Here is a 13,644-nt window from a genome sequence, read left to right as displayed (position 1 = left end):
GAACCCCTTAGGAAACCAGTTTTGTTCCCAAAATTTGGATTCCTGAGGTGTAAACTGGATTTTTGTCTGGGGAATTTCATAATAATTGACTTCCACAGGTAGTTGATTGGGATGTATTAAGTCACTTGTTGGACTCCAGGGTTTTTATTGTGCAGGATTTCTGAACCATGAGGCCTGGACATCCCACCTGCATTTAGAGAGCATTGCCTGTGTTACAGCAGTGAAACTGTTAAATCAATATTCTTGTGTATGATCAGGACTGAAATCTTAAGGTCCCTAAGGAAAAAAATAATAACTTCATATCCTGGAGCAGCCACAGAGAAGGGACATTGACCATTGTGTTTCCATGGCAGTTTGCACTAAAGCCTTTGGAAAAGCTGCTGCAGTCAGGAACTGAACCAAGGCAATAAGACTTCTGTGGAAAGTAATTTCAGTATTGCATTTCAAACAAGAAAAAGTAACTCACAGTAAATGCTTTGCTCTGAATGTAAAATTTGGAGTAAAAGTTCCCAGAAATTCTATCAACAAGAAAAGGAGCTGTTCCATTTTATTGTAAGAATTAATAGGTTATTTTCCATTACAGTAGCTGCCAGGAAATTGGGTCTCTGTCCATACCTTAGGGTAAGGAGGCCACATGCCTTGCACAACCAGATGGCAGGTTAACCAGAGAATTCAGCTTAAATCTGTCTATATCAAGGTATATTATATATTATATATATATTATATAATCTATTTAGAAGGAATAAAACAAACTGGTATCTTCCAAGTTACAGCTTTTACAGACTTTTTTGGAGCAATATTTCTGTAGAGAAAGAGTGACTGGATGGAACTGTCTCCCTGTAAGCCTCCTCACAGCAGGAAACTGATGCCAGTTTTGTAGCTGGTTTTTGAGCATTTGTGTATTTATGTCCAGAAATGCATGTTTACACATCTCTCATCAGAACAGATGGAGGGGTTTGTCTCATCTGCTCATTCTCTTTCTGCTTCTACACCAGCATTCTCCCCCAGGCAGCACTTGAAGAAATCCACAAGTTTTCTGGGAGCTACACCTGCATGAACACTTTCAAAGGACGAACATAGGCTGGCACCAGGACTGCTCTGCAGTGAGCCAGCACAAGCCTGAAAATCCTCCAGGACTGGGAATCAGCAGCTCTTGGCTTTCAGCCTGTTCATGTGACTTGTGCTGCTCTGAGGCAACACATTTCTTGCAGGTCATATCCATAGTAACATGACCTTTGCACAGGATTGAGTGAGTGGACTGTGGACCCTTGGAAAGAAAAACAGAAAGTGTGAAATGTTCCTATGATGTTTAATTCTTTAGAGTTCAATTGTTAAATCTACTCATAGTTTTGAGATGTGATTTTTGTTGCTGAAGTGTCTGTGGGCTGTCTCAGTGGAGAGGCAGCACATCCCATCCCAAACACACTCTGTGCCCTCCCTCCAGGGGAACTGCCACTGCTTTCAGTTCAGCTTTTTCAATGGGGAACTTCAGAATTACTTGGAAGAACTAAAAGATATGGACATTTCATGGACGCTTCCTTCTCTTTCTTCACTTCCCATCCCATGATGAAGCTGTTCCCAGCACACACTGGGGAAGGAGCAAACCATGAAGCAATGTTTGCTTTGCTAAAGGCCACCCAGGACTTCTCCTTCTGGGCCCAACAAAGCTGTTGTACTTCCCCTGTGGAGGCTGGACAGGAAGGCTCAGGCAGCAGAGCTGAGAGTTTAAATAGTGGAAAATCCTTTCTGTCACTGAACTCATATGTGAAATTGTCATTTTGATTTTTTTTTTGGTCATTTCTGATAAAATATAAATATATTTTTAGTGTTAATCCCAGATTGCCACACATGTAGGCAGCAGCACATTGGGGATGAACTAAATCTAGAAACTAAAACTAGAGCCTGCTTGTACAAACATACATTCACTGACATAATCCATGCAGAGGAAAATCCTTTATATCAGTCTGCACAGTGAAGTGGAATAATGCTCTAAGAGACAGTGCTGTTGTGCTCATGAGATGTGAAATTTGGGAGCACATTTAGCAAAGACCTGATTAAATGCATTTTGAATTCATCTGGGAATAAACCCATTGTGCTTTAGGAACATTGAGTCAGGCACTGATCAGCCAAAAGTGATAAATATGCTTGGACTGAGGTGCCAGAAGCAGCTAGACATTATTTATTTTTGTAGTGAAATATTCTCTTTGACAGCCTGGGAAGGGCAACACTGCATTCCTGTGCACAATGCAGTGAGCAGCACTTTGGAGCACTACTAACAGAGAAATTCATGTAATTGCAATACAGGAAGTAGCAAGTCCAACTGGAGACACCTGAATAAAGTGCCTCAAGGGTGGATCTGTGATTAAAGGAGTGAATTTAGGGCTCCTGACTCGAATTTCAAGCTTTTCTGTAGATGTCCTGTGTGGCTTGGGGCAAAATGCATCATCTGAAGGAGCACCCTGACCTGCAAAGCAGAGATTTCTAGAGTTTCCCTACCTCAGAATTGCAAGTCTGACTACCTAAATGTCTGTCAAAAGCTCAGCAAGTTCAAATGCAGCATGTTATAGAAAGGAAAGGCTGCATTTGTTCATAGACCAGGAGGTTCTACACAAAAATTTAGGTGAGGGAAAAACCCATATGCCACAATATATCATCTGCTAAAAGACTTCTGAGGAACAGCAGAAAAGCTGTGAGCTGTGCTTAAAACACTGCTCTGGTTTTGCCACGTGGAGTGGAGACCTGCAGCTGAGGTGCAGAGGTGTGAGTGTTGAAATCAGGTCTGACCTTGCTGCAGACCAGTGGATTTCTCCTTCCTGGAGCTCTCCAAGAGGAAGGTGCTGCTGAAGTGTGGAAGTCCCTCTGCCTGGGTGAGTGTTTGGAGGGGCTCTCCTGCCTGGGTCCGTGCAGAGCTGTGACCTGAGCACTGGGACACCTCTGAACATGTTTCTCAAAATGCAGTTCTCCTTGGAATTCCTGATGTCTGAGGCTCTCTGGAGAGGATGAAAAGAATTTCAATCTCTGGGATTTTGAGACCCACCCTAACAGATGCTTCCAGCTTTATTCTTTGTCAGTTTTTTTGAGAAGTCCATCTCACTGAAAAGTCAAGTGCCACGAGGGGAGAAGCCTTCAGGGTTCCTTCCAGGATCTGCCTGGAATACTGAGGGTACCAGGTTTATCAGGAGAGGTTTGGGAGAGGAAGATAGGGTGATACCAGCTTCCCCTTGTGCTCCCTGAGCCATTCCAGTTTCTCATTAATCCCAGCTGGGTGTGCCAGGCTTGTAGCTGCAAGTGCAATCAGCTGAGCTGAAAGAGCAGCGTCCCCTTGAAATTAAACCTTTGTGCTGAGATTCTGTTCATTGGTGACTTCCTAATGCAAAAAATGAGGTAAAACCACCCTGGAATCCACGTCCATCCCCAAATCCTGTCCCTTAAAGAGATCTGCTCTTTCCCTGCAGCACACAGAAGATGTTGCCTGTCTCCAGGGTTGCCTTACACACTGAGTGCTGTTGATTTCTTTCTTTCTGATGAATATAAACAAGTCAGGAGTAGCTGAGGCTCATCCTCTCTGCTCTCATACACGCACAGAGCTCCCTCTGCCTTCCCTCGGGGTCCCAGAGGGGACAGCAGGTCAAATAGCAGTCACAGTGGGGGAGAGGCTTGCAGCAAACAGAAAATAATGAGGAAAACATTAACTTTGCTTTTCAGATAGCAGGGAGGAGTTGGGTAAGAGAGATCCTTCCCTGGTGAGTGTTGCAGACAGGACGGGCTCCATCGAGCTGCAAGCGTGGATGGAGACTCTGAAGAGTTTTTTAACAGAAAGGCTCCTCTGGAATGCCTGCTGGGGTCTGCTGGGACCTTCCCACATCAGGGTAGGGTTGGGTAATCTCGAAGTGCTGCAAATGTGGACAGGCTTTGTTGAAGCCTAAGGCCTTCTCCGAGGAATTTCCGCCCTTTGATTTACTTTAATTTTGATTTTCCCCGCTCTCTCTGCTGCCTCCTGCTCTCCACTGCACAATTATTTTTTTCCTTCTGTTTTCCTATGTCATCACTGCACTTTTCTGTGCCACCATCTTGAAGCCAGATGTCATACTAAATGGAGATTTGTTATCCTGCTGGAGGAATCCAGGTGAAGCTGCAGGAGCAGTTCCCAGCAATTTCAGAGGAAATTCTTTTTACTTGCTGCAAACTCTGAAGAAGTACAAGAGTCCTCACTATGGCTTTTATACAGGACATTGCTGCTGGTTTAAAATCTGAATGATAGAGAAATATGAGCTGGTTTGGGACATGTTCCCTTCACAAAAAAAAAAAAAAAGGCCAAATTTAAGTGGGAGGATTTTTCAGCTCAAGGTGGCTTCAAGGGCTGCTGTTTATACTGAGTGATTTTCAGAATTAGCAAGGCAGGGCAGGGAGAGGAGGAGTCCTTTGTATTGGAATCTGATCCCTGATGTTGAATGTTTCCTTTTGTGGTTTTTGATGAGAAAAAAGTGCACCCTCGTGCACCCTTGGTGAACTTTGAAAGGGCTGTTCCAGCCATGCCCCTGCCAATGGCGTGGTTTCAGCAGCATGGCAAAAAGGAGTGGACCCTGAAGGTGGGAGCTGAACCCTCCCCACTCACCCATTGTGCTGTTGAGGTTAAAAAGCAATAGAGTCTGTCCCTCAAGTTCTTCTAGAACTGCACAGAAAGTGCCTGGGCAAGTGATTCTGATGTTTGCAAAGAGAAACTTGTTGTACTTTTATGTAATGTGTTAATTAGTGTGGGTGGGTATGATCAGATCTAGTCTTGCAAGCCTTTCCGACAACTCCCTGAACACTCCCACCTTCAGATATTAACAGATAGCACTTGCCAAAGCTCCTGAAAACCCAGTACCAGACTTAATGCAGGCAGAGCAGAAGTGGGTGCATGTATTTCCAAGAGAACACATCTGCTTGTGCAGACATTAACGTGGCCTAGTGCCTTCCTGGAGCTGAAATGCAACTGTTGAGAAAAGAGTCCAAGGTGATCCCTGGATCTTCTCTTTTGTTTTTATTTCTTCACTTGGATTTAATAAATTTAACCTAGGTGGCAGCCACTTTTTTGACAGTACTGGTTCCTTAGTTTGGGGTAGAGCAAGATTATGTCAAATGCAGTATTTTGCATTTTTACCAAGCACCAGCCCTGAGAATGAGAATATTCTGCCCTGTTTGCAGCTCTCACCTCCCCAGCACTAAGATCCTGGAATGTTTGGAGTCTGAGCAAACCTGTCAGTCACCAGCAGCAGTTGCATTCTCCAGGAACTGAATCCTCTTTGACCTCATGCTTTTCTGGAGGAGATGTTGAGCTGTGAGTAGTGGCAGACACAGATTCAGGGACTTGGAGAAAGACAGGAGGAAAACCAGAACTTCACCTGCTCCCTGCAGCTCCTTCTCTTCTATCCCGTGTTTCCTGTGGGAAATGGCAATTCAGACACTTCCTGCCCCCTCTGCCACCTCTGCTCTCCTGGGGTCACCCCAGCACCTTCCTTCAGGGAGATGAAGCTCAGCACAAGCCCCTGTGTGTGTTCCAAGGGGTTGGATCAGCAGCTCAGGAGTGGGAGAGCAGACAGAGGCTGCTCAGGGGCTGAGCTGCCCCAGCTGCAGAGGTGGAAGACACAGGACACACCTGATTAGGACACACCTGATTAGGACACACCTGGTTGTCCCCTGGGCCATCCAAGGCAGCGAGTCCCTGCTCCATTCCTGTCATTTTGCTTTCAACATCAGCCCCTCTTTTGTTCCTCTAGCAGATCCTGGGAGCAGAAACTCACACTGACCCAGCCTGCCTGCACTGGGCTGGACTAAAGGCACAAACCTCTGAGACAATTCACATCTTCACACCTTCCCAGAGAGTCCAAACTTACTGGTTCCTCATGCTCACCTTTCTATGGGCATTGTGACATATTAGCACAGAAAAAAAATCAAGTGAGATGATTTTGTATGCATCATGGAAGGATTTTATTCTGCATAAAACCAGAACAATTCCTCCTGAAATGAGGGAAGAAAGCAGTGTAATTGGAGAGTGACAGAAAAGTACATGAGAATACAAAATAGAAGATAAGATGCAATCTTAGGGGGAGTGTGATGGCCCTGAACAGACAGAGGCAAGATGCCACCTTCCATCCCTGGAGTTATATAATAACAGAGGCACAGGAAAAAAAATAAGGCAGATGTGTGATGATTTTCTGTGCATCATAGAGTGATTTTTTTTCTGCATAAAACCAGAACAATTCCTCCTTAAATGAAGGAAGAAAGCAGTGTAATTGGAGAGTGACAGAAAAGTACATGAGAATACAAAATAGAAGATGCATTTTTAGGGGGAGTGTGATGGCCCTAGACAGACAGAGGCAAGATGCCACCTTCCATCCCTGGAGTTACATAATAACAGAGGCGTGTGATTTCCAGCCAAATGCAAAGTCTATAAAAGTTGTCCCTCCTGCTCATTCCAGTGGGTCACCATGCCCCAAAAAGCAGTCAATTAATTTTGTAGCTTGCTGGCTTGGAAACTCCAATATGCTGGTAAGTGATAGCTGACTCTTGTGTTGTTGAGGGGGGGAAAGCAGCCCAAAGATGTGAAAACAAGGGTCAGTTTGACTCCCTGCTCACTTTCTCCAGCTGCAAGGGCCATCCATCATGTGTAGGTATTACAAGGACATGGCTCTCTGGCTTGTGTCACTAATCACCCTGACCTGGTGCTACTAGGTAGATATGGTTCCATTTCCCAGCTTTTTTTCTTAAGCAAATTCATTTTTTAAATAGGATTTTTCTTTATCTGAGTTGGTTACCTCTCTATTGTACAGGCTTTTCCCAGACAGGCATCCCAGGGAGACATGAAGCTTCCCTATCTGTGTTAACCAAATGATAATGAAAATACAGGAGTTTGGAGTTCCCACTGGATGTCTTCCTTCCCCACGGGAGCCATGTGGAACTAAGGAGAGGAGCCCTGTTGGAAGATCAATGCCTTAAATCAATCCATCTCAGAAGCCTGCTGGCTTCTGTCTGAACATGGTCCTGCCTTCCAGAATTGTCTTCCTGCAGCTCCCTGGGGCATTTGGCCCTGAATTTGGTTTCCTGAGCAGGTCACTGTCACAGTGCACTAACAGAGTCGAGGCTGCACATACAAAGCCTGAACAGATGATTTAAACTTCTGGTCCCACAGGACACTCTTGAAAAACCCAGGTTAAAGAAGGAGGTGATGCCAGGTAACCAGTGCAAACCTGGTCAGGTAACCTGTTAGATTACCTGTCAGGTAACCAGTGCAAACCTGGTCAGGTAACCTGTTAGGTAACCTGTCAGGTAACCAGTACAAACCTGTTAGGTAACCTGTCAGGTAACCAGTACAAACCTGTTAGGTAACCTGTCAGGTTACCTGTCAGGTAACCAGTTAGGTAACCTGTCAGATTACCTGTCAGGTAACCAGTACAAACCAGTTAGGTAACCTGTTAGGTTACCTATCAGGTAACCAGTGCAAACCTGGTCAGGTAACCAGTTAGGTAACCTGTCAGGTTACCTGTCAGGTAACCAGTACAAACCTGAGCTCTGGGGGAGGGCTGTGCTGGTCCAAAGGTGCCAGAGAGCTCGGGGAGCTCAGGGCACAGCTCCCACCTCCTGCCCCAGATCTGACCCCTGGCTGGACCATTGGACCACCATGTACAAACCCTGGGCATCAGGAGCTCATGAACTGAGACCCTCCTTGATTTTTGGCATCAGACACTTTGGGGTGTGGCCACCCTTGGGCATCACTGCTGCAGCTACAGCTGCCTTGTGAGGGGAAGGGGAGGAGCAGACACTGATCTCTGGTGACCAGGGACAGAACCCAAGGGAAGGGCCTGAAGTTGTGTCAGGGGAGGTTCAAGAAAAAGGTTCTTCACCCAGAGAGTGGCTGGGCACTGGAAGAGGTTCCCCAGGGAAGTGGTCACAGCCCCAAGCCTGACAGATCTGGACAATCCTCCTGGGCACATGGTGTGGCTTTTGGGGTGTCCTGTGCAGGGCCAGAAGTTGGACTCAGGGATGCTCGTGGGTCCCTCCCAGCTCAGCAGATTCTGTGGTTCTGTGGTTCTGTGATCAGTGCTCCCAGGCACTGGGCTGGCACATGGCAGCATTCACTTCAGCTGGAAGCTAAGGAGGCAATTCCTTGCTGTCTTTTCCAGAGAGTCAACTCTTAGTGCCTTTTTGCAGAGAGGGCTGAGCTAAGTGCAGGGTGATCAGCTTTCTGGGGTGTTTTGGTGATGTGAAAACTGCTGTCATGTGGGACAAGGAAAAAGGGCTCACGTCAGAGGAATGCTAGCAGAAGACAGAAATAGCAATAATGGAAAACAAGTGATATCCAAGCACACAGTTCCTGTCCCCAGACCTGCTGGGAGCACTGATTCCCTGCAGACATGCCACACACAAGTCAGTTCACTCCAGTCTTACACCTCCTTCCACTCTGCCTACCTCAAGTAGCAGCAGAGGTGACAAGCTCATGATCTCTGCTCTCTCAACTGTTAAATGGAGCAAAATGGGTGGTGAAACCAAATAAAAATCCATCCATCAGAGAACAAAGCCATTCTTTGGGTCAGTGTCAGCCTTAGGGAATGCAGGAGTCTCTCAGTACCAGAGAAAAAGAAGCCACAGCAGCTCCCACCTGATTCCTTGAGGTGCTGGGCCACATCTCCCCTTGCTAATGGCAATAAATGTGGAGGAATCTGTTTGACTCAGCTCAGCCCTGGGATTTAACAGAGTCCCAGATCAGCTTGGCTCTCTTCTTTCCAGCAGTAAAATACCTTATGTTCTTTTCTGAACTCCCATCAGAGCTGCAAATTCCTGGGGAGCTCTTGTGGAGCCAGGCAGGATTTTACTCCTGTTCTAAGGACTGTGCAGAAGGCAGTGGAGAGAGACATGAGCAAACACTCACATGTGCTTTGGTGGCTGAACAGTCTGTAACTTTCAATACTCTGATGGTTTTGACTATTCAATAGAAGCAATCTGACATGTTTCTCAACTGTCTGCTATAGCCAAAAAACCTTCTTCACCCAGATCAACTATTATAATATTTTTGAATCCTAAACCACATTCAATTTCTCTGTTGTTTTAGCTGAGGTTTAACAAGCATGTTAATCAAATTATCAAATACAGCCTTGAAGTGATCTGATGCTGACATAGAAAAATAAAAACCCCAATGTTGGAGTCCTGTAGCAAAAGTTTCTACATATGTTAAAAAGCACATCAATAATTTGCAACCAACTCTGTTTAATTGTGCAATAGAATGCTCTGCTTCCATCATCCCAGGGATCCAGCCCTGAGCCTCCAGATCTCATTCTGTTTGACACATGCAGAGCCAAAGCATCTTCATTCCACTTTTAAAAATAAATGACAGACTTGTAACTTTTCTTATGTGAAAACTTCTGCTTGGCTTTGAATTCAAGTACACACAGCTCTGACCTCACATCAGTGAGGAGAATCTTGTTAATTATTTCGAATTCTGAAGCTCAGGATTTAGGAGCAGTTACACTTTTTGGCTGGCTGTGTCACATTTCCTGTGATGCAAGGTAGGAGGTAGAGTTGCAATCTTCAGTATTTCCCTTTAAAAACCTCTTCCCATGGCCAGTCAGAGTTGCCAAAGGCACAGAGCAGAGGAAGTTCTGGTCCATCCTTCCCCTGACCTGAGTTCACTGGAGAAGAGCTGCTTTTGAATGAGCCACAGGAGCCATGCTGAGTTTATTTTAGTTGGGTTTATATTAGGTCTGATTTCTGCTGATCCCTTCATTTTTCATCATTTCATCTGTCTCTTCCAGTTGTTCCCGTTGGAGAGGGCTGTGTTTGGAGAGCTCCTGAGCCAGAGTGCTGTGCCTGCAGATTCATCTCTGCTCCCTCCCCTCGGGCAGTGCCTCACCTGTGCCCTGGGCTCACCTCAGACATTAACTCTGTCATGGTTGGAGGCTGGTGCAGTGCCAGTGCCCCCATGAAAATACATTCTCCTTAATGTCTGCTGTGAGATGTGACCAGAAACAGAGCAAAGCAGCTCCAGCTTAGGAATAAAGGAAAGAACTTATGAACTTACAGTATGAAAAAAGAAACACACAGAACTCAGAATGAAAACCTTCCAAAAACATTCCTCCTCCTCCTCCTCCTCCCCCCAGTTTCCACCCCCACATGAAAGGAGGTCTGACCTCTTTCAGGGACCAGAACCAAGAGGAAGTTCCCCTGGGAGGGCTCTGCTTTTAACCCCCTGTGTCTCAGAGGTGTATCCATGTCCTCAGTGGCCAATATTCACATCTGAGCCCCCACTGGTTTGACCAGAGCCTCCCAAAAATCTCACTTCCCTCTCAAACCAGCACACCCTGCAAACTGCCCTAAATATCTTCAGGTTTGTTCCTCTGAAGCATGAAGTGCAGCTGAGCCCCAGAGAGCTGTGAGCTCTGTTCATAACTGCACATTCTGTTTAACACCTACAGGATCTGAATTTGAACTGGGAAGGACTGGGAGGGAGTGGGTGGCCAGAGCTTCACTTTGTGGTTAGAGGGGGAATCATAAGGTAAAAATCATCTGTTGGAAAATAGAAACACAGTGCAAGCCCCAATACCCAGCACTGCTGTTTGATTTCTTCTGACAATTTCATACACAAATAGCAAAATAAATTATTTTCATGATGCTCCAGAGTGTCCTTCTGCAGTCTGAGGTACACATCCTTCAAGGCTGGGGGAGCAACTTGTATTCCAGTGATCTTTACTAGAGCCAGCAGCACTGCTTTACATGGGCAATTCTTGCTGTGAAATCAGCCTGTTTTCCTTCAATGGACCATTTTTACATAGATTTCTTTCAGATTTTCATTAATCAGATATTTTCTGCAGAGGATGGTTCTCAGCCAGTGATTTCCTTGCAAGCTCTCCACCAGAACTCCCTCTTTGAGTGCTTGCCATGCATTAATGTGCAGTTTTCCTGTGGAACTGGCCATCCCAATCACATGGTGGCTCTGCTTTCTCCTGGCTGGATGCCTTCCAATCCCACAGAAAGCTTTCTAGGGGCTCCAGGATGTCTGGTGATGACTGTGAGATGGCTGCTGGCAGCAGTGTTAATGCAAATGCATATTTGAGTGTGTTCTCATGACATATTTCCAATCCTGTGATCAAAAACGTGCCTATAGACATTTTCAAGGGAAAAACCCCCAACTTGGGGTGCTGTCAAAAGTGCATTTGCCTTTACTTGCAGCAGAAAATGTTCACAGGTTGGTTTTGTTCCTTTCACTGGATTTGCCTCTCAGCCTCAGATCATCAAGGGAAAAATATCCACCCTGGAAATCCTGCAAAGAGTTCATTAAAATAAGAGTGACCTCCCAGCATCAGGGCATGGCATATTTCCACATGAGGGGAGTGGCATGATGGTATTTTGGGATTTGTGTTGCTGCATATTCACCCTTGGTTCATTTAAGAAAATAAAGTGAGCTCGAATTGTGCTGCAGCTGAGGTTTGGGAAGTGAGGAAGTGCAGGAGCAGCACTGCACACTGCTGGACTCTCACCTGTGCCAGAGCACTTCCATTTGTCACAGACACAGGAAATGGTGCAGCCTCACCTGGTGTCACACAATGAGATAATTTATCATTGTACTGCTGGTACAACCCTTCAGGGTTTCATGAGTTTCTCACCTGGCTGGGACTGCCAAAATCTGGGCCAGAAATCCCAACAAAATGCAGTATTTGTTCATGATCTGTTGCTTGATTATTTCTCTCTCTATAGACAAACCCTGGTGGCAAATCTCTAACTGGATTTTCACACTTGCCCTTGACTCATTGGATTAGATTGCTGCTTCCTTTAATGCCATAATTAAACATTTCCATGCCTTAAACCAAAGCAAGGCTTGCAAACCTGGCCCTGTGGCTGCTGCTGCCCAGGGCTGTGCTGGGAGGAGGGGGCAGGTCCCTGCTGTGCTGAGCACAGGGGCTCTGAGGGTTTCATCACAGAAATGTTTGCTCAGTGGCACTCACTCTTGGCTTTTTTCTTGGAACTTTGAGCAAACGTGGCCTTTGTTTGCATTTTTCCCTGGGATTTGTTTACTGTTCATTTGTGCTGCACATGCTGTGAGAAATTAAGACACTATGTCCATATTTTTTTTTCCTTTCTCCTGCTTTCATTCCTTCCCATTCCTTCCCCCCCCCCCCCCCCCCCCCCCCCTTAAAAATCCTTACAATTCCTTTCATTACTTGGTGTTAACAGGACAAAAGAAATAAATACTTGAAAGAAGATGCAAGCTGTGTTTCTGTTTGACTTTGGAGCTGCTGTGGTAACCAAATACCAGTCTGCAAGGTCAGGAAAAAGAAAGGAAGAAAGAAGAAAAGTGCCCAAAGCTCAGACCAGGGGCTCATTGGCTTTTGCCCAGCAATTTCCAGCCACATGCCCCGAGAGCTGAGCAGTCACTCTGTAAATCTCTGAGTGTTTCATATAGTTTCCTTGTCATGTGGCCATTAAGTTTTATAACCTTTATATTTCAAGGGGAACAATGAAGGTGAATTCCTCTGAAATGCCCTAATGGATCCCACATGTGAGCAGTGCTCTGGAGGAGCTGGACCTGCCTGTGCCTGCCTGGGGCTGGCCCCTGATGGCCAAGGGACACTCTCCTGGCTGGTGCTGTCCTCCCTGCAGTGCTGAGGGGTCTGTCTGTCTGTCTGTCTGTCTGTCTGTCTGTCTGTCTGTCTGTCTGTAGGAGCCCCTGGGGCTGCTCAGGGCCTGCAGGACATCTCTGCAGGGCAGGGAAACACCTCAGGGTCATAAATGGGAACAGCAGGGAAAGGGAAATAAGGGAAAGGGAAAGGGAAAGGGAAAGGGAAATAAGGGAAAGGGAAAGGGAAAGGGAAAGGGAAAGGGAAAGGGAAAGGGAAAGGGAAAGGGAAAGGGAAAGGGAAAGGGAAAGGGAAAGGGAAAGGGAAAGGGAAAGGGAAAGGAAAAAGGGGGAAAGGGAAAGGGAAAGGGAAATAAGGGAAAGGGAAAGGGAAAGGGAAATGAAAGGGAAAGGGAAAGGGAAAAGTGGAAAGGGAAAGGGAAATAAGGGAAAGGGAAATAAGGGAAAGGGAAAAGGGAAAAGCAAAAGAGGAAAAGGGAAAAGGAAAAAGGGAAAAGGGAAAGGGAAAGAAAGGAAATGAAGGAAAGGAAGGGAAAGGGGAAGGATCACCAGTCCTGGATCCAGGATTGATCCAGCTACTGGGATATCATCCTTGGTTTCAGCATGGATCCAGCTGCTTCAGTCCAGCTGATGGGATGTCCAGGATCCCAGGGACACCACCCAGGCTTGGGGGGGTGCCCTTCTATGGGCAGGGTTTCCCATTGTCAGGGTTGTTTTCTCACTTCCTAAGCAGATCAGGTGTCACAGATGTTCTTTCAGACCCTTCTGGAAATGGGCAGAGGCTTTGTGGGTCTCTGGTGATCTTGACTCCCCCGCACAGTCCCAGCCTCATCCCTGTGTTTGTGCTGTGCTTATCTCCAGGAGCTTGAACAAGGATGTTTGTCCCAGGAAAGTGCTGCCCTACCTCCCCCTGGGCACATCCTGTTCTTTCTCAGGGAGTGTTATCAACAACAATCCCTGTGTGCCATCCACATTAATCCCTGTGTGCCAACCCCAGCAATCCCTGTGTGCCATGCCCAGCAATCCCTGTGTGCCAT

General features: G+C 46.2%; 1 protein-coding gene and 1 long non-coding RNA gene across 2 annotated transcripts in view; both read left to right on the top strand.

Annotated features, from left to right (window-relative positions):
* The window catches only part of DHRS3 (dehydrogenase/reductase 3), a 33,462-nt gene extending 28,393 nt beyond the window's left edge, over window positions 1–5,069 (top strand). The window contains exon 6 of the mRNA XM_059866940.1: window positions 996–5,069. Within this exon, the coding sequence (XP_059722923.1) occupies window positions 996–1,080 (85 nt within the window). The 3' untranslated portion in view covers window positions 1,081–5,069. The remainder of the gene's footprint in view (window positions 1–995) is intronic.
* Window positions 5,070–7,383: 2,314 nt separating this feature from the next.
* LOC132337915 (uncharacterized) lies at window positions 7,384–12,231 on the top strand. Its single transcript, XR_009489298.1, has 2 exons — window positions 7,384–7,424; window positions 7,471–12,231. It is a non-coding gene; the product is annotated as an uncharacterized LOC132337915 (long non-coding RNA).
* Window positions 12,232–13,644: the final 1,413 nt, after the last annotated feature.

The sequence above is a fragment of the Haemorhous mexicanus genome, chromosome 23, assembly GCF_027477595.1.
Source record: "Haemorhous mexicanus isolate bHaeMex1 chromosome 23, bHaeMex1.pri, whole genome shotgun sequence".
Taxonomy (NCBI): Eukaryota; Metazoa; Chordata; class Aves; order Passeriformes; family Fringillidae; genus Haemorhous; species Haemorhous mexicanus.
Note: the sequence above shows the minus strand (reverse complement) of the source record. Positions and strands in the feature narration are given on the sequence as shown.